This window comes from Salvelinus fontinalis, chromosome 4 (assembly GCF_029448725.1).
Source record: "Salvelinus fontinalis isolate EN_2023a chromosome 4, ASM2944872v1, whole genome shotgun sequence".
Taxonomy (NCBI): Eukaryota; Metazoa; Chordata; class Actinopteri; order Salmoniformes; family Salmonidae; genus Salvelinus; species Salvelinus fontinalis.
This window is the reverse complement of record NC_074668.1, coordinates 70096476-70119572: the sequence shown is the minus strand read 5'-3', so window position 1 is coordinate 70119572 and position 23097 is coordinate 70096476. Positions and strand designations below refer to the sequence as shown.

The 23097-nt window shown below is 41.7% G+C and overlaps 1 protein-coding gene and 1 pseudogene across 3 annotated transcripts; both read left to right on the top strand.

Moving 5' to 3' along the window:
- Nucleotides 1-1058: 1058 nt before the first annotated feature.
- LOC129854296 (neuronal acetylcholine receptor subunit alpha-3-like) lies at nucleotides 1059-11869 on the top strand (annotated as a pseudogene).
- Nucleotides 11870-13196: 1327 nt separating this feature from the next.
- On the top strand, nucleotides 13197-19798 carry LOC129854297 (uncharacterized). 3 transcript variants are annotated; one of them, XM_055921180.1, is made up of 14 exons: nucleotides 13197-13660; nucleotides 13792-13827; nucleotides 13965-14267; nucleotides 14948-15274; nucleotides 15422-15520; nucleotides 16185-16209; nucleotides 16302-16351; nucleotides 16435-16465; nucleotides 16760-16788; nucleotides 16993-17016; nucleotides 17356-17385; nucleotides 17562-17587; nucleotides 17726-17768; nucleotides 18309-19798. In XM_055921180.1, exons 1-14 carry the CDS (start codon nucleotides 13534-13536, stop codon nucleotides 18389-18391), a joined length of 1233 nt encoding a protein of 410 aa, XP_055777155.1. In that variant the 5' UTR covers nucleotides 13197-13533; the 3' UTR covers nucleotides 18392-19798. The 3 variants fall into 3 exon arrangements, 2 of the variants coding, with proteins under 2 accessions (XP_055777155.1, XP_055777156.1); XM_055921181.1 differs by having other exon boundaries at nucleotides 17562-17594; nucleotides 18309-18349; XR_008759290.1 differs by having other exon boundaries at nucleotides 17356-17594; nucleotides 18309-18332.
- The last annotated feature ends 3299 nt before the right edge of the window (nucleotides 19799-23097 follow it).

The window sequence follows — 23097 nt, the reverse complement described above, 5'->3', positions numbered from 1 at the left end:
GGGTGTTATAAAGAGGCCTCCTAACTGATACATCCCCATATATAAAATGAGTTGGTGTATGAGTTACAAGTCTATAACCTGTGAATTACTGGGGATATTCCCCACAGATGTAGGGTTTTGAAGCAATAACCAGTTCCAGTTTAAAAACATATTTGTACTTTTTATTTGGTTATATGTACGTTTCCTGATGTATCCATGAACAGAAACATACAGACAGAAACGTAAAGGCAGTAAGCCTAATAGTGAAACATATTGTGCCATCTACTGGCCACATTGTAGATGCCCACTCTGGCAACACATCCGTTGACATTGCACGGACTCTCTTGCTCTAGGTATCAATCTCTCCTTTGATCAATCGCCAGAGCCCTGTTTATCACCGACTTTCTGTCACATCAGCTGCTAATGACAAGGCAAAGCAGCTTTGTTCCTGACTCAATAAACATGTGAATCTCCTACCTCAACTGATGATATGTGATTACACTGACAGTTTGAACATCAGCCTGCCTACTGGAGTGTTTAGGTATATCGCACTGACATCTAGGAAATGTGCAAGCTGTGTGCTTTTGAACCTAATATGATGAAAGATTGTACCCTTTTAATATGCTTACACGTCTCCGAAAGAGTAGCCTCTCTACTAAATGGGATCTTTTTCATCTTTGTTGGTCTGTCTTGCCAATGTTTATAGGTCTGTACCTATGTCCTGATGTTCATGTTTCTGGTTTTTGTTTTGTCTGGATTTTGGGGGTGGAATTACAATAATAGTGTTCAAATAATTGTAAATAATGCTTAATCTATACAGCCACACTGGCATGACAATAACATAACAGCACACATCTGTTTTATCAGCTCGATAAGCACAGATGTAACATGTTAACACAGCCCACCGAATTGATTACAGCAGCAAGACATTATTATTTTTGACATACCTTAGGAGAGACCGTGGCAATAGGCAGGATTCCTACTCTTAATGGAAGTGGATTGATGGTTTGAAGCTGCATCCGAAGTAATAAATGAAAATGGGATTGCAGGTTAATGGAAGTCTAGCCTCCGATATGAGGTGTGTGAAGGTTGCTTGTCAAGAGGGATTTGAGGGTGGGGGTGCCTGGCCTGGGCTTTGTGTGTGCTTTAGTGTGAGTGCAGTTGAGAGCGTCTTTCAGACTCAGTCGATGACCTCTCTTGGAACTACCCCATCATATTTTTCCTGTAATTTTGCTTGAATACTTTGCACGCACTGTAAAACACATTGGTGCGTTGTACGTGTTTTATCGTAACGCTGCTGTTTAACCTTTTTCCTGGCTCTTCTTCTGTCCATTGTGACTTGAAGAACAATAGTATATTGTATAATGCACGTAAAAAGTTACCTCGTCAGCACAAGACGTCGATGACTGAATGGCGCAACAGTATACCTCTGTCCATGGTGAGGAAATCTTGGTTCGCGTGAATTGAAGTGGTCTTGCCTTTGAAACCCCAGATACTGTAATTTTCCCCTCAGTTCTAACACTCACATGGTGTGCCACTTTACATTATACAACAGACTACACCAAGTCTGCCAGGTATATTCAGCTGCTTTCATATATCTGGACGAATCATTGATTCACTGTCAACAAGGAATTTCGCTTGAATTTGTAAACTGAACTCCAGTAACGTCCTCATACACCCACCCAAATAGTCTCCTAGCCCCACGCAAATAGAATTGAGCAATCGATTCTGTTGAGTTGACAGACTGCATTCTACAGGCCGAGGCCAGAAATCAAATACATGACGTTCGTTATTAGTGATACAAACGTCGAATATGAAAGCAGTCTAATGGCGAGGTGATTCCAATTCCTGAAATTACCCGGCCGTGGGGGTTATAGTGGCGACGTTATGATTGACTACCCTGGTTTCGCACCCTTCCTCTCCTGCATCCCTCCCTCACTCGTTGCTTCCCAGCATCTGTAGCAGTTTGTCGGCACCGCGCGCGTTTATTACTTCCACTTCCCACTTTCTCTCTTCTTCTGCCTCCCTTTGTCGTCCGTGTCCTGATAGATTGAGGATTAATTTTCTGCAATCCTTAACAATGAACGCCCAATTTTTCTTCATTTTTTTCACATGTTCGTTCTTTCTTTTCTTTTTGTCGGGTGAGTAGCGTATAGTTTACCTTGATATGAGCCCTCTACTTGTTGCTTTAAGTGCAATCATGCTGTGTTCAATTCAAGTAATATCAGATACCGAACATAATGATTGCCAATAATGACAATGATAAAACGGAGTATTTGTTGCATGGATAGTCTATACATGGAACGCCTATAAAGGGCACAATTAATATAAATTACATTTTATATTTTAGTTATTGGCCTATTGTTTTTTACGTTTGTTGGCGTGGATGTCATTAAGAAGTAGACCGTTAAATATCAGTGGTTTTCTGATGTTTATAGTGAACCTCAAAATCAGGAGAACTGACGTTTTGTTCATTATGTGCTATAGCCTAATACTTTCAGCAAAGACGTCAACGTTATAAACCATTCCCATATTTGTCGCACCTATTTTTTTATTTTAAACGGTACGTGCCATTCATTGTATATAAACCATTGATAAATGGTTGTACATTTATTTCGTTTATTGAAAAGCAAAGCATGTTGCTGACATTTGATGTAAATCTTCGGACACTCAGATGTGCGATTTCTTTGATTCCAAGGTAGCCTACTGTCTGAGTCATTTGCATTAGGCTACTGTATGAAATCTGACCTTCAAAGAAAATAATGCCACTCTCCCTGCTTGGCAATCTAAACTGGGAAAAAACTGTCTAACTGAAAACGAAAAAACGAACCTACCTGTTGAATTAACTCAGGGACGAAAATATAGTATATAGTTAGAAAATAGGGATAATTGAGGGATTGTCATTGGCTAAGGAGAACACCAAATAAGGCCAAAATAATTAGTCACTCAGGATCAGTCTACTCTACAACAAGAATACCGAAAGATGGACTTGTCCACTCCATCAGCATAGGCTACAACAGGTTCTTTACCTTTAAGTTTTACTGATGCTGTCTATGTCTAACCCTCCACCCCCACCTCTTTTATTCAGGAGGCTCCTGCTCTGAGGCAGAACACAGGTTGTTCTCAGTGATATTCTCCAGCTACAATCAGTACATCCGCCCAGTGGAGAATGTGTCTGACCCAGTTATCGTGCAGTTTGAGGTGTCCATGTCCCAGCTGGTCAAAGTGGTGAGTGTGTGTGTGTGTGTGTGTGTGTGTGTGTGTGTGTGTGTGTGTGCGTGCGTGCGTGCGTGCGTGCGTGCGTGCGTGCGTGCGTGCGTGCGTGCGTGCGTGCGTGCGAGAGAGAGAGAGAGAGTGGTTGTGTGTGTGTGGGGGGGGGGGGAGAGAGAGAGAGAGAGAGAGAGATTGAGAGAGAGAGAGAGAGAGAGAAAGATATGGTGACTCTGCGTCCTCAGTGCCTCTGCTGTGCTGTATGTCTCCCTGGGGTTTGAGAGTTCCACTCTCGGACAGTGGAGCGTATATATCACACAGTACAGTCTGTGAGAGGCCAGACTCTGACAGGGAGAAACAAATCATTCCATAAACAACATATTGAGCACAGAGCCTCTGTGCATTCTCTTAAATTAATATGCATTGATTCAGGGTGATGAAAGCCCATGTTGAGAGCAGCTGTGTGGGAGGATGGAGGTGTCGAACTCAACTATATGTGAATGGTCTCGTATGAGGGACCAATGTGAAGAGTTGGGCATGGATCGGGCGCTATCCAGGACACCTCAGATGTGTCCTGCTGTAAATGAGACTCTCTGGGGCTAGTGGGTGATATCAGCCTGAGCCTGGACCCAACGGAGCCTGTCACAGCGAACGGCTACGTTGGTGTGTGGTTGGCCAAGAAAAGATGGGAAATTTCAGCTCTTCCTTCACTCCTCCCATCTCTGAGCAGGCAGCCCCTTTCGCTCAATCACTGCCACTTCGCATGAGTGCCCTTGGTTTTAATGCCTGGTTTTGGCCGGGCGCACTGTGAGGAGATTGGACGAGGAGAGAGGCAGCTGTTTCGCCAGCCTCAAACTGCCCCAGAGTGGATGACTTTAATTACACTTAAAAGGGGAGGGAAGAAGGGCGTCATTCACAAATGAACAGATGTATTATTATACCACAATACTGTCTGGACCCTTATGTAACAGGGATCTTGATGTGCTGGGTATTGCCACATAAAATCACTCAGGAACTTACTCCATGTGTATACTTTATAACATAAAAAAAAACACATTTGGGCCACTTTGTGCTACATCAGGCCTTATACAACTAGCATTGGAATAACCTGTGTGATTACTGTAACAGATAGAAGCTAGGTACATTCAGTTCAGGAGCACTTATCCATGTCTTGTCATGATCTGTGTTTATTATGGCTCCACACTGTGAGCAAGTTCACATTCGATATTGAATTAAACAGGACCACCACGAGTCGATTCCATTTCAGTAAATATCCTCTGTAGAGCTTTCCTTTGGAGGAACTGGGCTCCAATCCAGAACCTCTCTTTACTGAACATAACACAGAGATAGAGTATTTCTCATATTTCCCTGACCTCAGCCCATTTAACAGCACAGAAGAACTTCCTGTTTTGATGGATTACAATTATTTCCTCCCCATGCCTCACGCCCCTCCAACCCTTCCACAACTGGGATACTTCAGCCTACTTACAGCTGGATTATTAGTTAATTTAAAATGCCCATTCTTCCAGGTGGCTCAGACATAATCTCTCATTTAAATAATGTACAGTCACTGGTTCCTCAGTCTGCCTGGAGGGACATACAGTGCTGGCCTAGTTCTGCAACCCCAGAACCACCTGTACTGTATCTGTCACGCGGGACTAGGTGGGCGAAAGAACCAGACGCAGAGAGAGAGAGCCGCTTGGGAAAAATATTCCTTTTTTACTCTTAACCAAAACTGAATAAGCCCGAACATCCAGGGCGCAGAGAAACACTTGCCAACAACCCAAAATGCACACACGTAACAAAAACAATCCCGCACAAAACAAGGGCGGGTCAAACTCCTAATTATAGGGAAGCTCATTACGAAACAAAAACAACAGGTGCAACTAATAACACAAAACAAACAGACAAACGAAAAAGGGATCGGTGGCGGCTAGTAGGACGGTGACGACGACCGCCGAGCACCGCCCGAACAGGCAGGGGAGTCAACTTCGGCGGAAGTCGTGACAGTATCGACCTGCAGCAGTCTTCCTCCTCTTAGAGCCAACACCTAGAGTGTCTCCTGGGAGCTCATCAGGACACATTAATGGTTAATGTTATGAGCTGGGTTCTGTCTGTCTGTCTGTCGGTCTGTTGGTCTGTCTGTCTGTCACTATCTGTCTGTCTGGGAAAATCTAAATTGTTTTTGTTCGCCTCCTCTCCTCTGTCCTCAAAGGTAATTGAGGAGCGAAGGTGAGGAGAGGAAACGTGGAAACAAATGCGCTTGTATGAAATGAGACTGTCCTTCTCCACTCAGGCAAATAACCTTTATAGGGGTGGAATCTCTAAATAAATGTGTAAAGTGGTCAAAACTGATGAAGCTGGTTGTAGAAAACATTTTATAGATGAGAAGATAAGTAGCGTATCATTTTTAAATGTGTCCATACTTTTCTCCTTGTAAAAAAACAGCAGCAGATTCAAAGGGTGTGTCACAGATTCAAAAACACTTCCACGCTAGCCACCGAAAGGATACTTATGAGTATCCGCTGTGAGAGGAGGATATAGAGGAGTGGAGGACACTTCTCCATTCACCTACTAACCTATTGACGCCCTCCTCGACCGCTCAACCATTTATCGGTTTCTGGGTCATGGAGGAGAGGAGGACAGAGGAGTCGAGGAAAGGACAGACTTTTGCCCAATTGAGAATCTCCCTCTCTCTACTTCTTTCTCTATTTTTTTATTTTTCCATACTCCCCTCTTCCCTTCCACCTGAGCTGAGACAGTGTCAGGCCCTAACTAGCACATCGTGAGAGACAGCCTGCAGCCCGAGGGCCTAGAGGTTGAAGCCGTCATATAGTGTATGGCATGCCTCTGGGCTGGAGGACCCAGGTGTTCCTCTCCTCTCAGTGTAGTGTCCTCCTCCCTGTGTAACTCCAGCCAGGGTTAGACCCAGGACAGAACGCTCTGTTCACCCTTCCATCCTGTATGGGAGATGATTGCTCCTGACAGTGTGCCCCCTTTCTAACTCTGAAATATTCCTACAGTTATTGACCCCCCGCATTTTGCCTCTGGTCAACTTGTCCTTCTGAGAGTAAATTCTTATTTTCTTTCTCAGGATGAAGTTAACCAAATTATGGAGACAAACCTGTGGCTGAGACATGTAAGTACAATCTTCATCCATCTCCTACTGTATGTGTATATACATTTTCTGTTTAAACAAATCACTCCACTACATGTACCTGACCTACTGGGCTCCCGAGTGGCGCAGCGGTCTAAGGCACTGCATCTCAGTGCTAGAGGGATCACTACAGACCATGGTCTGATTCCAGGCTGTATCACAACCGGCTGTGATTGGGAGTCCCATAGGGTGGTGCACTATTGGCCCAGTGCCGTCCGGGTTAGGGTTTGGCATTGGTAGGCCATCATTGTAAATAAGAATTTGTCCTTAAAAACTTCTTTGTGATAGGGGGCAGCATTTTCACTTTTGGATGAATTGCGTGCCCATAGTGAACTGCCTCCTACTCTGTCCCAGATGCTAATACATGCATATTATAATTACTATTGGATATAAAACACTCTGAAGTTTCTAAAACTGTTTGAATGATGTCTGTGAGTATAACAGAACTCATATGGCAGGCAAAAACCTGAGAAAAAATCCAAACAGGAAGTGAGAATTCTGAGACTGGTCAATGTTCAACTCATCGCCTATTCAATTCCCTGTAAGATATGGATCTGTTTGCACTTCCTACGCCTTCCACTAGATGTCCACAGTCTGTAGAACGTGGAATGAAGCCTCTAGTGTTATGTGGGGCCGGTTGGGAGTTGTTTCAGTCATTGGCCAGTTCCTGGTCACACGCGTTCCAAACGAAATCTTCTTGGTTTACATAACTTCAAGAGACACAAAGGAATTCTTGCTAGCAAAAGTAGCTACTTAGACATAAGTAACGGACATTATCGAACAAAACAACGATTTATTGTGGAACTAGGATTCCTGGGAGTGCATTCTGATGAAGATTATCAAAGGTAAGGGAATATTTACGATGTAATTTCTGTTGACTCCAACATGGCGGAGAAATGTTGTTATTTTTGAGCGCCGTCTCAGATTATTGCATGGTGTGCTTTTTACGTAATGAAAAAAAAAATCTGACACAGCGGTTGCATTAAGAACAAGTGTATCTTTAATTCTATGTAAAACATGTATCTTTCATCAAAGTTTATGATGAGTATTTCTGTTATTTGACTTGGCTCTCTGCAATTTCTCCGGATATTTTGGAGGCATTTCTGAACATGGTGCCAATGTAAACCGAGATTTGTGGATATAAATATGCACATTATCGAACAAAACATAAATGTATTGTGTAACATAATGTCCTATGAGTGTCATCTGATGAAGATCATCACAGGTTAGTGATTAATTTTATCTATATTTCTGCATTTTGTGACTACTATCTTTTGCTGGGAAAATGGCTATGTTTTTCTGTGGCAATGTACTGAGCTAACATAATTGTTTGGTGTGCTTTCGACATAAATCCTTTTTGAAATCAGACATGTTGCCTGGATTCACAACATGTGTAGCTTTAATTTGGTGTCATTCATGTGTGATTTCATGAAAGATAGACTTTTTTGAATTTGGCGCGCTACATTTTTTCTGGCTTTTGGCCTACCGTCCCACATATCCCAGATAACTGACTTGCCCAGTTAAATAAAGGTTAAAAAATATATATATATATATATATCAATAAACTATCATACATGATTCCTGGAGGCCATAATGATATCTTACATTATTCATCAGGAAAATGCTTTTAACCCTCCGGATATTAACCTTCTGACAGAGGTTTATGAGCCATAGATTTACCCTGCCATGACTGGGTTACATTTCTATCCAGAGATGATATCTAGAGATGATATTCGGAGATGATATCTGGATATTATATCCAGAGATAAAATCCAGAGATAATATCCAGAGATAATATGCCAAGACTGGGTTACATTTCTATCCAGAGATAATATACCATGACTGGGTTACATTTCTATCCAGAGATAAGGCACAGTATATGATCACATGGTGTAGGGCTACAGAGAATACAAGGGACTGTACTGTTGCATGGTTTTCTGGTTTTGTCACATGATTGGTGCTGGTGATATTGTTATGATACACGCTAAGATGAGCTCATTCTGAGGGAAATTAACCGGAACTGGTTTCCAGATCCATATTAATCTGAACCACATATCCACATCTGTGCTTAACACTCATTCATCTTATACATGACCATCTGTTTGTCAACATACCTAGTATAAGGGACCGTGTGTATATGGTAACAACCCAGTCACATGTCAATAGAGCCGAGCCAATCACAAGAGGGTTGTGAAGAACCACTTAATTGAAAAATGTGGCCATCCGTTAATTGAATGGTTAATTAGATGAAACAGTAGCTTTAGACCTGGAGGTCATGGGTCAAGTCTCAGGGGAGACACCACCTCTGTGCTGTAGGACTGTGTCACTTACATATTCTCCCTCTTAGGTCATAAGAAAACTATAACTGTTTCGTCTAATTAACCTTCAATTAACGGATTTGAATGGTGTAGGTTTTTACCATATACACACGGTCACTTATACGAGGTATGTTGACAAGCAGATGGTCATGTATAAGATGAATGAGGGTTAAGCACAGATGTGGATATTTGGTTCAAAAAACGTGTCCATCCGTTAACTGTCAATGGGTCAAACATATAGAACGTAGAATTTGAAATGTGTGTGTGTTTTATAAAAGAGTTGTATCTAATGATATGAGACAACCTACTACCTCTTCAGATCTGGAATGACTACAAACTGAGGTGGGATCCCAAAAACTTTGGAGGAGTGGAGTTCATTCGAGTGCCTTCCAGCAGGATATGGAAGCCAGATATCGTGCTGTACAATAAGTGAGTTAAACAAGAGTTACGTCTACACAACAATATTGATTCATTCAATTGCAATAATAATATGTACCGTGCATAACTGAGTTCAAGGATTTCTTCGATGACATTGAAATGACAGAGTAGATGATCCAAAACCAGGACATGACACTCATTTCTTATATTAGACCATCATATACTGTAGATTATTTATGTAGTTACTAAATATTCTTAATGGCGTGCATGTAAAGTCTATTAGACAGTGTTATCAAATGATGGAGCCTCTGGGCTTCTTTCTGATTAATTTAGCTGAGGGACAACAGTCTGTTGTTTATATTACATCCTTCCAGTGTAATCTTCAATGACTCATCCACCCTCCTCCATCGCTGTTGTCTCTCTGTCGCTGTCTCGCTGTCTCTCTCTTTCTCTCTCTCTCTGTCTTTCCCTCTCTATCTCTCACTCTCTATCTCTCACTCTCTATCTCTCACTCTCTATCTCTCTCCCTTTCTCTCCCCCACTGTTTCTTTCTCTCTCTCTTTCGCTGTCTCCTCCCCCCTCCCCTCTCTCTCTCTCTCTGCGCCACAGTGCAGTAGGAGATTTCCAGGTGGACGATAAGACAAAAGCCCTGCTTCGCTACAACGGGGATGTGACGTGGATCCCTCCGGCCATCTTCAAGAGCTCCTGCAAGATTGACGTTACCTATTTCCCTTTCGACTACCAGAACTGCACCATGAAGTTTGGCTCTTGGACTTATGACAAGGCCAAGATAGACCTGGTTCTGATTGGCTCCACCATCAACCTCCATGACTTCTGGGAGAGTGGCGAGTGGACGATTATCAACGCCCCGGGTTACAAACACGACATCAAGTACAACTGCTGTGAGGAGATCTACACAGACATCACCTACTCCCTGTACATCAGACGGCTGCCTCTCTTCTACACCATCAACATGATCATCCCTTGTCTGCTCATCTCCTTTCTCACTGTGCTGGTCTTCTACCTGCCTTCTGACTGTGGGGAGAAGATCACCCTCTGTATCTCCGTCCTCCTCTCTCTCACTGTGTTCCTCCTGGTCATCACCGAAACCATCCCGTCTACGTCGCTGGTCATCCCCCTCATCGGGGAGTACCTCCTCTTCACCATGATCTTCGTCACCCTCTCCATTGTCATCACCGTGTTCGTGCTGAACGTGCACTACCGCACGCCCAAGACCCACACCATGCCGTGCTGGGTGCGCAGTGTCTTCCTGGGGCTTCTACCCAGGGTCATGTTCATGACCCGGCCGAAGAGGGACCCTGAGAGGCTGCCTGGGGGGGTGGTTCAGCAGCTGATGCCCCCAGCCTCGCGACCCTGTGTGGTCCACACCACAGGAACCCTGCAGGGGCAGCAGAAGCCCCAGGCCCTGGTCTCCACCGTGGCTGCCAGTGTGCTCCCAAGCCTGGCCCAGCGACAGCGCCTCTTCATCAGCACAGAGCTCACCAACCTCAATAACCTTAGCCTTGGTGGTGGTGGTGACTCGGTCAATGCGGGCTCCAGCTTCCTGTGTCGCGAGGGCCGCTGCAACTGCTGCTGGCGCCAGAGGTCCACCAAGCTGCCCACTGATACGGGAGGAGGGGGTGGAGGGGTGGGGAGCATCGGGACCCACAGTGGAGGAGGGGCTGCTGGGATTGGGGGGGGTCTGTGGAGGCGGTGGAAGCTCCTGCTCCAGCTCAGAGTCTCTGGATGGCAGGCTGAGGACCCTGTCCCCTCACTTCTCACCGGAGGTCAGGGAGGCCATGGAAAGTGTCAAGTACATCGCCGAAAACATGAGAATACAGAACGAAGCCAAGGAGGTAAGTCGAGACGTATCACATGTATATCATTCACAATAGCTAAGAAAATATTCAAGGTCTATATCTACCATTTAGTGTCTCTGACAACTGTCTTTCAGGTCCAGGATGACTGGAAGTACGTTGCCATGGTGATCGACAGGATATTCCTGTGGGTGTTCATCTTGGTGTGTATCCTGGGGACCGCTGGGCTCTTTATCCAGCCCCTCCTATTGTTCGATATGTGACCCACTCATACACACAGCAATTACACAGTGACTGAGTGTTTTAAATCATACATATACAGTCACTTTGTGTGTCACCCAGTGATGCAGACCAAAGAAGCTGAGACGAACCAATACTGTGAACGGAAGGGAACCAGATTATGGAGGAAGGCAAGCAGCTGCCAGCTGTTCCATGTCACTTCTCAGTATGTAGATACATTTCTTATTGCTGAAATCTGGTGTAGTAGTGATCACTTAGCTCCTGAGGACCAGACTCTGAAACCATGGCAACGTATAACTCCCGTGCTGCTGCCTACCCATTCCCTTTTTGTTTGCTTTGTGTAAATTACTTCATCATAGTGTCACTTGATTATGACTGGCACAAATAACCACACTATCGTCAACAAAAGGACCGTGGCTAAAGGAACATCTATTGGACCAAAGGATCCCAAACATGTACATAGCAATGACTGCTTAAAGGGACTTTCCAAAAGTACACAAGTGTCTCAAGTCAATTTCACAGCTTATTGAAGTCATATCAAGTTTTCAAATGTTGAATATCACTGAGTCATTCTGATATTGTTATTTTGTGAAATATTAATGTCTCCTATAAACACATGCTGTATGTTCTTGTTTACTACAACTATACAGTACCATTTCAATCTGATTCTAATGCTCATTAAGGTTTCAATAAGCCACAGTGTCATATAATATACGGATAAGCTATTCATAGAAATCACAAACTGTTGAACATTAAAAGGCTATGATGCAGGATGGGCAACGTTATTACACGTTATTACACCATATAGGGCCCCGTGTGGCTCAGTTGGTAGAGCATGGCGCTTGCAACGCCAGGGTTGTGGGTTCGTTTCCCACGGGGGGCCAGTACAAAAAAAAAGTATGAATGTATGTACTTGTAAGTCGCTCTGGATAAGAGCGTCTGCTAAATGACGTAAATGTAAATATAGGTGAATGTGGAAAAACTATGAATGCAACCTGAAATGCTTTTCATTGTGCTGTGAGGGGTGACACCATGTGGTTATTATCTGCTACTACAAGTGACCACAATATGATCCAGTGGTCACGTACCATATGTTTGCAATCAAAGACAGTTTTTTTTATTTGGTCTGGCAAAGCAAACACGACTTTGAAAACAGCTCTCTAAAGGCTCTTTCAACAGAAACGTCTGTCTGCCATGATCCATGGTCATAGGATGAAGTGACTTCTGCAGTGGACTGAACACATGCTAACCTACCTGTAAACTCATTGCATTCCCAAATCGATATTTCTCTCCCTTATGAAAATTGAGTTTGGAGGTCCAGCTGGCAGGCAGGATGTAGATGCGATTATCAGTAGCAGCAAGGCCATGTAGAGGCTGGGTATAACCCTGTTACATCCTCCCTGCCTCTCAGCCTGACCTCCCATTCCTGCCTCTCTAGCTCCCTGCCTGCCTCCCCTCTCTGGCCCGGGCCCCCTTCTGCTTTATTGGACCACAATCAATATGGAGACCTGGTGATGAAGTACATCATTAGTCTGGGGCCTGGTCTACGGTCTTCATCTCACCATCCTACCGCTATGCCAAAGAGCATTTCTCCTGCTTTAACTTGACACTACTTATACTCTCTGTTAATAAGGAGGATGTGGTTGAGATCTCTTGTTATGTTGTACCATCATTCAAAAACCAGTTTGGTGTACAAGAGGAGGAAATGCACAATTATGAGTTATAGATATCTATGGCCTGTGGTATCTATGATAGAGAGTGATACATTTTAAAGAGGATTTTTGGGGAGCATTTCAATCGTACATTTAGGCAGACATGGAATCTCTGAATGTTGTTTCTGTGGCTGTATGTTGTAGTCAGTAAACTGTAATCAGGTTGTCACTGAATCGTAACTGGATGTTAGCCAGCACAGTCACATACTATAGTACTCCATCCCTTCTGATAACATTCCCCCTGCTGATTGATTGAATTAAAGCTCGCTCAGGGCTCATTTAAGTGAACTAGTTATCTGAGGGGGAGATCTGTAACAGACACAGTACTAAAGACTGAAGGTTGTGGGGGGCTGAGGGGATGAGTGCATTTATAGAACAGCAATGGTTCCATGACGACACTTGTGTGATGTGTATCCTTGTCTGAGACCTGAAGAGTTGCATTGCATGCAGGTATACATGCATGCGTTCTGTCCCTGTCGGTCACACTTAAGAATTGTCCCAGTGTTTTTGTCAGTATGATATCATTTTGCATATTTTCATTTGAGAAGAAAGCAAGTTGAGATCATTGATTCCGTGCACATGTTGTTCTTTTGAGCTATACATGGTCAATGTTAAATAATACATATAATCCTCCAGGTCTGTGGTGCAAACATATCTTGCAGCTGCGACAGTCCTACAAATACAGGAAATGACGTAATTCGTATTCACTATTCTTAGTTAACATGTCTCAACTAAAAGAATCCCTGTCTAGTTTCAGGTCCATACCACAAATGCACAAGGTAGAAAGAGTCAACCAACAAGTGTTTCAACAAGACTTGAACACAATGATCATGTTCATCCTCATCCTGTGTGAGTATATTTATGAGTATATTTAATTAACCTGATATTGATTTAGTTTTAATTGAATTCAAATGTATTTCACATTTTGCTATTTAAATTGGTCTATGTTGTATCTTTTGAATGTATTTTCTCCTCTTAAGGTGCCTTGTCAAGAGAGGCCATGGTCCAAAACACAGGCAGGTCAAAGTCCATTCATTATTGAAGATGATTGAATTCTCTTTTAGATAATTACAATATGATACTCTACACATAAACAATTTACATATTGCAGATATTTTATGCGCCAAATACTTTTTATTTTCTGAAATATTAGCCAAGAAGATTTTTCCAGCAAAGATCTATTGGACTACTACAGGAACGATAATGGAGGGAAGCGACCTAGTGGTAAAATGTAGTACACATGGGCGCAAGGAAGACAAAGTGGCATATGTTTACTTGTGCATTAACGGGGTTGCAGTGGAACAGAAGAAAACTATACAAGAAGACACTTATTTCACCATGAAAAGTGTTACTGGCCAACAGACTGGCAATTACAGCTGTGTGTTCTCTAAAACCCAGTTTCCAGTCTCTGAAGTGCAAGGAAAAGGAGATAATTCCCTTTCCATCCAGGTGATGGGTAAGGATCTTTTTACTGTCTGGATAGGTCATTGCTCTTAGACATTATTTGACACACACTGAGTGGACAAAACGTTGGGAGTTGCACCCCCTTTTGCCTTCAGAACATCCTAAATTTGTTGGGGCATGGACTCTAAGGTTTCGAAAGCGTTCACAGGGATGCTGATTCATGTTGACTCCAATGCTTCCCACAGTTGTGTAAAGTTGGCTGGATGTTCTTTGGGTGGTGGACCATTCTTGATACACAAACTGTTGAGTGTGAAAAACCCCAGCAGTGTTGCAGTTCTTGACACACTCAAACCGGTGCGCCTGATACCTACAACCATACGCCTTTCAAAGGCACTTAAATATTTTGTCTTGCTCATTCACCCTCTGAATGGCACACATACACAATCCATGTCTGATTTTTCTCAAGGCTTACTTACTTATTTAACCTGTCTCCACCCCTTCATCTACACGGATTAAAGTGGATATAACAAGTGACATCAATGAGGGGTCATAGCTTTCACCCAGATTCACCTGGTCAGTCTATGTCATGGAAAGAGCAGGTGTCCTTAATGTTTTGTACACTCAGCGTATATGGATATACTATCCTTTTCAATGTTTTTGATACATGTATATTTCAATGTGACTGCAATATTTTACACCTTACATGATTCCTGTCTCTTCCTGCTCATACAGATCGTATACTCCCTGCAGACATATCACTTGCAGGCTCAAGAACTGTGAGAAAGGGAGATGGTGTGGAGTTTAAGTGTACACTCTCAGACCCAAGTTTTCAAACAAAAAATACCAGTGACTTAGTTCACGCTTACCTCTGCAAGTATGGCTCTGTTGTTCAGATCCAGGTGTTTGATGTAAAGCGCACGGAGGTAACCTTTACGATTAAAAGTTTTAATAAGAATGACGCAGGTAACTACAGTTGTGTGATTGATCTGCAATCAAAAACCCTCAAAGATAAAGACAGAACATTATATGGAAATAATGCAGTATTTCTACAGGTTGATGGTAAGAATGTATGGTGTTTCTCTAAATACTTCTATATCGAAATAATATAGTCACTTCATACGTAACTAGTTGTTGATGGTTCATGGTTGCAATACATTGTTACTATAGAAATGAGATGTATAACGACATGCCTGTTCTGCTTTCCAGTGTCCTGGAGTGACTTAATCACACCGGTTGTGTTGTGCGCCTGTTTTCTTCTGATCTTATCACTGATAGTGGGCATACGGTGGCTGTTCATTAAACAAGGTCAGGCCATTTAACATGGACATTACTCTTGATATACATGTCTAATTCATATATTGCCAGCAGCATACCACCCTGCATACTACTACTGGCTTGCTTCTGAAGCTAAGCAGGGTTGGTCCTGGTCAGGCCCTGGATGGGAGACCAGATGCTGCTGGAAGTGGTGTTGGAGGGCCAGTAGGAGGCACTCTTTCCTCTGGTCTAAAAAATATCCCAATGCCCCAGGGCAGTGATTGGGGATACTGCCCTGTGTAGGGTGCCGTCTTTCGGATGGGACGTTAAACGGGTGTCCTGACTCTCTGAGGTCATTAAAGATCCCATGGCACTTATCGTAAGAGTAGGGGTGTTAACCCCGGTGTCCTGGCTAAATTCCCAATCTGGCCCTCAAACCATCATGGTCACCTAATAATCCCCAGTTTACAATTGGCTCATTCATCCCCCTCCTCTCCCCTGTAACTATTCCCCAGGTCGTTGCTGCAAATGAGAACGTGTTCTCAGTCAACTTACCTGGTAAAATAACGGTAAAATAAAAAATAAAAAATAGAATAATGTTTATCAAACTAATACATTCCGTATCTGGATTGAATGAACTATCTGGATATCTAATATCATTGTTATGATAGTTAGCTTGAGTTTAACCAATAATGTTACATTTATTTTCTGACAGGAGCTTTACAATGTTATTGTGGAAGGTAAGCGTATAGTTTTCATTACATTTCATAGCTAGTTTGTTTAGCATGATAATGTATAATGATTGAACGGTTCACATGTATATTTCCTCCAGAACACCACAACAGGAGGAGAACGATGTGCCAATGACAGGGGAGGGTGACGGTATGTTTTTTAAGCTTTCCGATAAAACTATTGTTCTATTAATGAACATTTATTTCACATTCTGGGATATTTCTTTGTCTTAGACGGAACTTCAAACACGGAGGAAGAATCCAGGTAGGAAAATCATGTATATTTGACATTTTACTTTATTATATCAAAATTCTTTCTTTGTATCTATTTGTATTAGTTTCTTTGAATATAAATGTCACAGACTACATTCTGTATTTCTACTGCAAGGAAGCAATGGGGAAACACAAAGGTGTTATATTACTTAAGTACAAAAACAATAATGTAAAGTGTACTGGTTCTATGTAAAGGTGTATATGAATTAGATTAATATTTAATGGAATACGACAATCTAACAACAACTGCCAATTTATAATAATCTGTATCTTGTTTATTTCTCAGTGATGAATTTGCCTGTGACAGTGAGGCCAGTAAGATAATATATATATTTTTTGGATAATGGTTAGCTGCATTAACTATGCTTTAAATTAAACATAAGTGTGTTTTAAAATACTGACCATGCTGATACTAAGTAAATCGTCATGAATTTAGTTTCATGACGATTTACAGGAGTCTATATTTCTTATTTTTATTTCTTATTTTAAAATCTAATTTTAATCTTATCCCCCAAACAGGTGGGGAGGAGTACCAGGATGTGGGTGAGAAATGTTTAGATAATATGATGCTGCATAAACATGTACTGCTTAGGATGTAAATTAAAAATAGGTATGTTTTTTCATTCTTACATTTGCAATACTGGGTAAATGGAAATAGATTTAAAAAACAGATTTTTAGCATCTTGAATAAAAAAAGGTTATTTAAATACATTGCTCTAATAAGAAAATAAGATATTTCATCTTATAATCTCCCAAACAAATGATTCAACGTACCAACATTTGGGTGAGAAATGCTAAGATAATGGTCATGACTGAAATAATATGCAACGCCTTGAGTGAAAATAATGAATTGTTTTAACGGTTTTAACATCTTCTAATCAGGTGTTGAGATTGAGACATACCATGAGATGGGTGAGAAATGCTTAGATATTATGAAGCTTCATGGAAATGCAATGATTATATTGTGACATTTACAGTACTGGGTGAATGGTGATCTAACAGATTTCAGGGCCTTGGCTGATTGTTTTTGCTAAATAACTTGTTTTAATTATATATATTTAACTTCCATCTTCATATCTCCAAAACAGAGGATACCACGTACCAAGAAATTCCGGTGAGCTGTGAGTTCCAAATGAGCTTTGACTAATGATAACTAATGATTATAATGACTCTTAGTTATAGAGGCTTACATGTCTACACTCAATTTCTTCCTCTTTTACTTTTCCATGCCTGTTGTAATTTTATATTTCAGGGTGAAACACGGAATATTGAACACGTTATAGTGCGTATTCGAGGTGAGTTCAATATTTTGAAGTAGTAATAATAGTAAGTTAGGTGTATTCTTGGGATTTCCATACGTCAGGCAGAACGAGTCAGGTTTTGTTTCACGGTATCTATCTGACCATGGACAATATATTGTCTCACTTTCTATGTCAATGGTGTAATTTCTGATGGTTAGTAGTAGTTTGCATAGGAAACCACAGACGCATTCAGTCACATTTTTTATTTAATTTTTATTTCACATAAAACAAACCAAGAAAAGAATGGTTTACATCATGATCTGGGTATATATCCTCTGTGCAGAGAATACAGACTTGAGACCTTCTCCTCAGAGCTGTGGTGTATAATGTGGTGTACACTCTCAATTTAGCATTGCTTCTGTGATAAACCTATTTAATCATTGTCTTAATGTCATTGTCCCACCTCATCTTGGATGCTACAATATCCTGAAAACTGAAACATTTCTGATACAACAATGAACACACAGCTGTCATCTAATGTGACGAAGGATTTGTCGGACCAGATATAATATGTTGGGGACTTTTCATACGCAGATGCAGCAAATCAAGGCCCAGATGCAGAAGATATGTATGCCAAATCATGCAGGAAGACAGGACGTCATCAGTACATGTCTTAATCATTATTAGATCTGCATTATTTCAAAGCAGTACTGCATGTGTACTTCATGGTTACAGCATCTATAATGATGTATTTTATGTATTGTGTATTCAATGCTTGTCTTCCGTTGGACTACTCTCTGCATGTTCAAGTTGACGATGATAACAAATTGTTTGGTGACCTGACATTTGCGATGCATTCTATTATATTGGTCTAACCAATATGTAATGCTGTCACCAATTCTACAGCCTCCACTAAAACATGCAAGGATACATTGAAGTTTAAAATAAGCCATTCTTAAATATGTGAATCTTGCAGACAGTTTTTTGTGTTTTCTTTTATTCTTTCGAGCCTGGTGATAAATAATACATATATTAACATATGGATTCATATTTGCATATCCACTGATGTACCACATATACATAGTCCAACCACAACCTACGGACAATTATATCAGGAAATTACACTGGCACTACAAGGCTAATCATTAATTACATTGTATCAGACACATTTGAATGTTGCTGATGTGTACACCATAAACAATGAAGATTAGGTCAGAGGACTGATAGGTTTCTTCAAAATGAGCTGCCTAGGTCTAGGCCAAAGCTCAGTGATGAAACTTTGCATGAAGGTTAGATGCTTCTAATTCGGTCCCAAGTCAGTTTCCCATAATTCACATAGCTACATGGCTAGACACAGTATGAAAACATCACAACAGGCTGAAGATCCCACCATGAGTCCTATCGTATTCATAATGTGTGAGTATTTTCACAGTATTGATCAAGGTAAAGCATACCAATATTCAACCTGGTTGTACAAACTGTTATCTCTATTTGTTTCTAAATGCAGATTTACTGGTTAACTTGGCAGAGACAGGTACACTTACATAATGGAATTCTAAAACACAAATAGTAAAATCTGTAATTTTGTTACAGTACAGCTAATGTCTGAGAAGATTGGTTCTAAACATTGGAACTTCTGAAACTTAAGTTTTATTCATAAATTGTATTTTTCACTCTTCAATGATGAAGCTATTATCTACCCAGCAAAGCTCTTTGGAGCTAGTACCCACATGAGAGAAGGAAGGACAGTCAATGTGAAGTGCAGCACTACAGGCACCAGAAACCCGTTAAGGAAGGTCTATGTTTACCTTTGCAAGAATGGAAGTGGAATGAGAGTCCTGTTTCAGTATATTTCAAACAATTAACCTATTTGATCATATTTGGGTGACAACATTTCCATTTGGTTCATGTTTTGCCATTTTTGCCACATGTATTTTCTTACAAAGTTTCCTCGTCAAAAGAGGCCATAGCCCAAACAAAAGGTATGTCAAAATGTTTTCGTTTACGTTGTTATCATTAAAGGACCAATCTGCAGTTGCTACGTCCGTTTTTCGAATAATAAATGAAGGTTATGTACCCATTCATTCTTGAAGAATATAACTTATAAATGCCTCATGAGCTTAGTTTCACTGTCCTACCCCATCAGAACCTAAAACGTAAGCTTGTTGGACTCCAATTTTTGTAAACAACGTAAATGTAAGCATACACTGTATAGCCTCAAAACATGGTTAAAACTATAATATCAAGGATGGTCAGACCTTTCATCCATAGCTCTGTCTACGAATTTAAGAGTGTTTCTCCAAACCCATCCCTCAGCTTTTTACCAAAACAGTGGTGGGGACAACGCTTTGTTATTGTTTCAACAGCTGATTGCCCCTTTAAAAAAAAGTGATTGTATGTATTTTCCATTTTTGAAGATGAGTACATTCTAAATACTACACTTGCATAACATGTGTTATGTTTATATTTTATTTGCAATTTTTCCAGCAAAGATCTATGGGACAGAAACAAGAATAATGGAGGACAGTGACCTAGTAGTAAAATGCAGTACATTTGGGTGTAAGGATGAATCAGAAGTGGTACATGTGTACTTGTGTTTGGATGGGGTTGCAGTGTATGTGGACAAATGTGACTAAAATGTGACACTTTTCACCATGAAAAGTGTCATTAGCCAACAGAGTGGCACAGAGTGTGTTCTCTATAAAACCCAATATTCACTCTGAAAAACAAGGGAAATTAGATCATTCATTTTCCATCGGGTGATGGGTAGGAACCTTATTATTCACTGGATACCTTATTGCTGCTAGAAATGTACTGATCTTAAGAATACAGCATCCTTTATTTTTTATACAGATACTGTGTATCAATGTGACTGCAAACACACATTTTCCTCTCTCTTCTCATGCAGACAGTTTCCTCCCTGCCAACATATCACATGCAGGCTCTAGCACTGTGATACAGGGAGAGGATGTGGAGTTCCTATATACTATTTCAGACCCCAGGAACATTTCAAGTTACTTAGTTCACTCTTACCTCTGCAAGTATGGCTCTGTTGTTCAGATGCAGGTGGTTGATGTAAAGCGCACGGAGGCAACTTTTACAATTAAAAGTTGTAATAAGAATGACACAGGCAACTACAGTTGTGTGCTTGATCTGCAATCAAAAACCCTCAAAGATAAATGCATCATTTCTTCAGGTTAATGGTAAGAATTTACAACAAAAAACACAGGTTTTAAAGGAAGAGGAGAAGAGACAAAATAAAGACTAATTCACCCATCTACTCTGTATTTTAGAGGTCGCACATGTGAGATTGGTCAATGTAATCTGACTGATAAGATCAGCAGCTGTGGCCATAATATTGACTGTAGTGGTTGTTAGTTACTACTGTCCAAACCTGGGTTATGTCTGGCAATATGGCACACACAGGGAACTTTTGTATAGGTTTTGGCCCTGTCCGGGGGTAAGCCTCTCTCTCTCTCCCTCCATCCTCCCGGAGAACCTGAGCCATAGGACCATGCCTTAGGCCTACCTGGCATGACAACTCCTGGCTGTCCCCAGTCCACCTGGTCGTGCTGCTGATTCAGTTTCTGCTATTCTGTCTGCGGCAATGGAACCCTTACCTGTTCACCGGACATGCTACCTTGTCCCGCACCTGCTCTTTCGACCCTCTTTCTCTCTCGCACGACATTTAATCCTCAGGTGCTGACATTTACATTACATTTTAGTCATTTAGCAGACGCTCTTATCCAGAGCGACTTACAGTAGAGTGCATACATTTTTATTACATTTTACATACTGAGACAAGGATATCCCTACCGGCCAAACCCTCCCTAACCCGGACGACGCTATGCCAATTGTGCGTCGCCCCATGGACCTCCCGGTTGCGGCCGGCTGCGACAGAGCCTGGGCGCGAACCCAGCCCAGCCTGGACGCGAACCCAGCAACTCTGGTGGCGCAGCTAGCACTGCGATGCAGTGCCCTAGACCACTGCGCCACCCGGGAGGCTGACCTGTTGCACTCTCTAGAACCACTGTGATTAGTATTTGAACCTGCTGGTCATCTATGAACATTTGAACATTTTGAAGAACGATCTGTCCTTAATGACAGTGTACTCTTATAATGTCCACCAGCACAACCAAAAGAGGACTGGCCACCTGTCAGAGCCTGTTTCCTCTCTAGGTTTCTTCCTTGCTGGGGAGTTTTTCTAACACTTTCATAAAAAAAGGTGCTATCTAGAACCTTAAAGGGTTCTTCGGCTGTCCCCATAGGATAATGCTTTTTGTTCCAGGTACTACCCTTGTGTTCCATATAAAACCCGTTCCACAGAGGGTTCCACATGAAACCCATTTGGGTTCTACCTGTAACTAAAAAGGGTGTCTGGAGACAGCTGAAGAACCCTTTTGAACCCCTTTTTTCAGAGTGTAGCTACTGTGCTTCTACATCTGTGTAGTTGCTCTTTTGGGGGTTTAGGCTGGGTTGCGGTATAAGCACTTTGTGACAACTGCTGATGTAAAAATAGCGCAACATTTCACATAATGCTGTTTACAGCGAAGCACTGAGGTAAAAAGGTATAATGATGAACACAGAAATATAAATACACATAGCTTCCATCTACATGTAAAGTCACAATGCAGGATGTGGACCTGACGTTTTCTGTGCTTTTTGTTCTCAGATGCAGACACTGAAGGGGATTAAGCAGAAGCTGTGTACCAGACCACGTACATAGACAGGATGTTTATACATTGTCAGTACATTTAAAAATGGCAAGCTGCATATTTCAAACCATGCATGTGGACTGTTAATCTTGCATTGTGCATGCATACTATCACAGCTAAGGCTAAAACCCAGATGCAGATCGTACTAGTCTCAGAGTTTATTATAGTTCAAGGGGCAGGCAATCGGTAGGTCAAGACATGCAAAGGGTAGTAATCCATATCAGAGTCAGGCAGGTACAGGACGGTGGGCAGGATCAGGGCCAGGACAGGCAGAAAGCTCAGAACTGGGAAGACTAAGGAAAAACAAAAACTAGCGCACAGGAAACACGGGAACACGCTGGTAGGACTTGACGCGACAAAATGAACTGGCAACAGACAAACAGAAAACGCAGGTATAAATACACAGGGGATAATGGGGGAGATGGGAGACACCTTGTGTGGGGGTGGAGACAAGCACAAAGACAGGTGAAATAGATCAGGGTGTGACAAATACATTATCCATAGTGTTTGTCTACTTATTGCTGGCGTGCTGTAGTTTAATGTAGTGAACATTATTGTTAGTCAAGTGCACATTTTCATTATGTTGATAACTGATACACTCAGTATTACATTTCATTCAGTATTCCATTTCATGTTTTACTCATGCACTAGTTGAGCTACTGAGCTAG

Bases quoted from the DNA above. Each gene is read 5' to 3' on its own strand.
- LOC129854297 (XM_055921180.1), top strand. From the start codon at position 13,534: ATGTCTCAACTAAAAGAATCCCTGTCTAGTTTCAGGTCCATACCACAA. The intron at 15,521-16,184 runs GTCAGGCCATTT...ATTTTCTGACAG, and splicing joins GTGGCTGTTCATTAAACAAG to GAGCTTTACAATGTTATTGT. The intron at 16,466-16,759 runs GTAGGAAAATCA...TTTATTTCTCAG, and splicing joins AACACGGAGGAAGAATCCAG to TGATGAATTTGCCTGTGACA.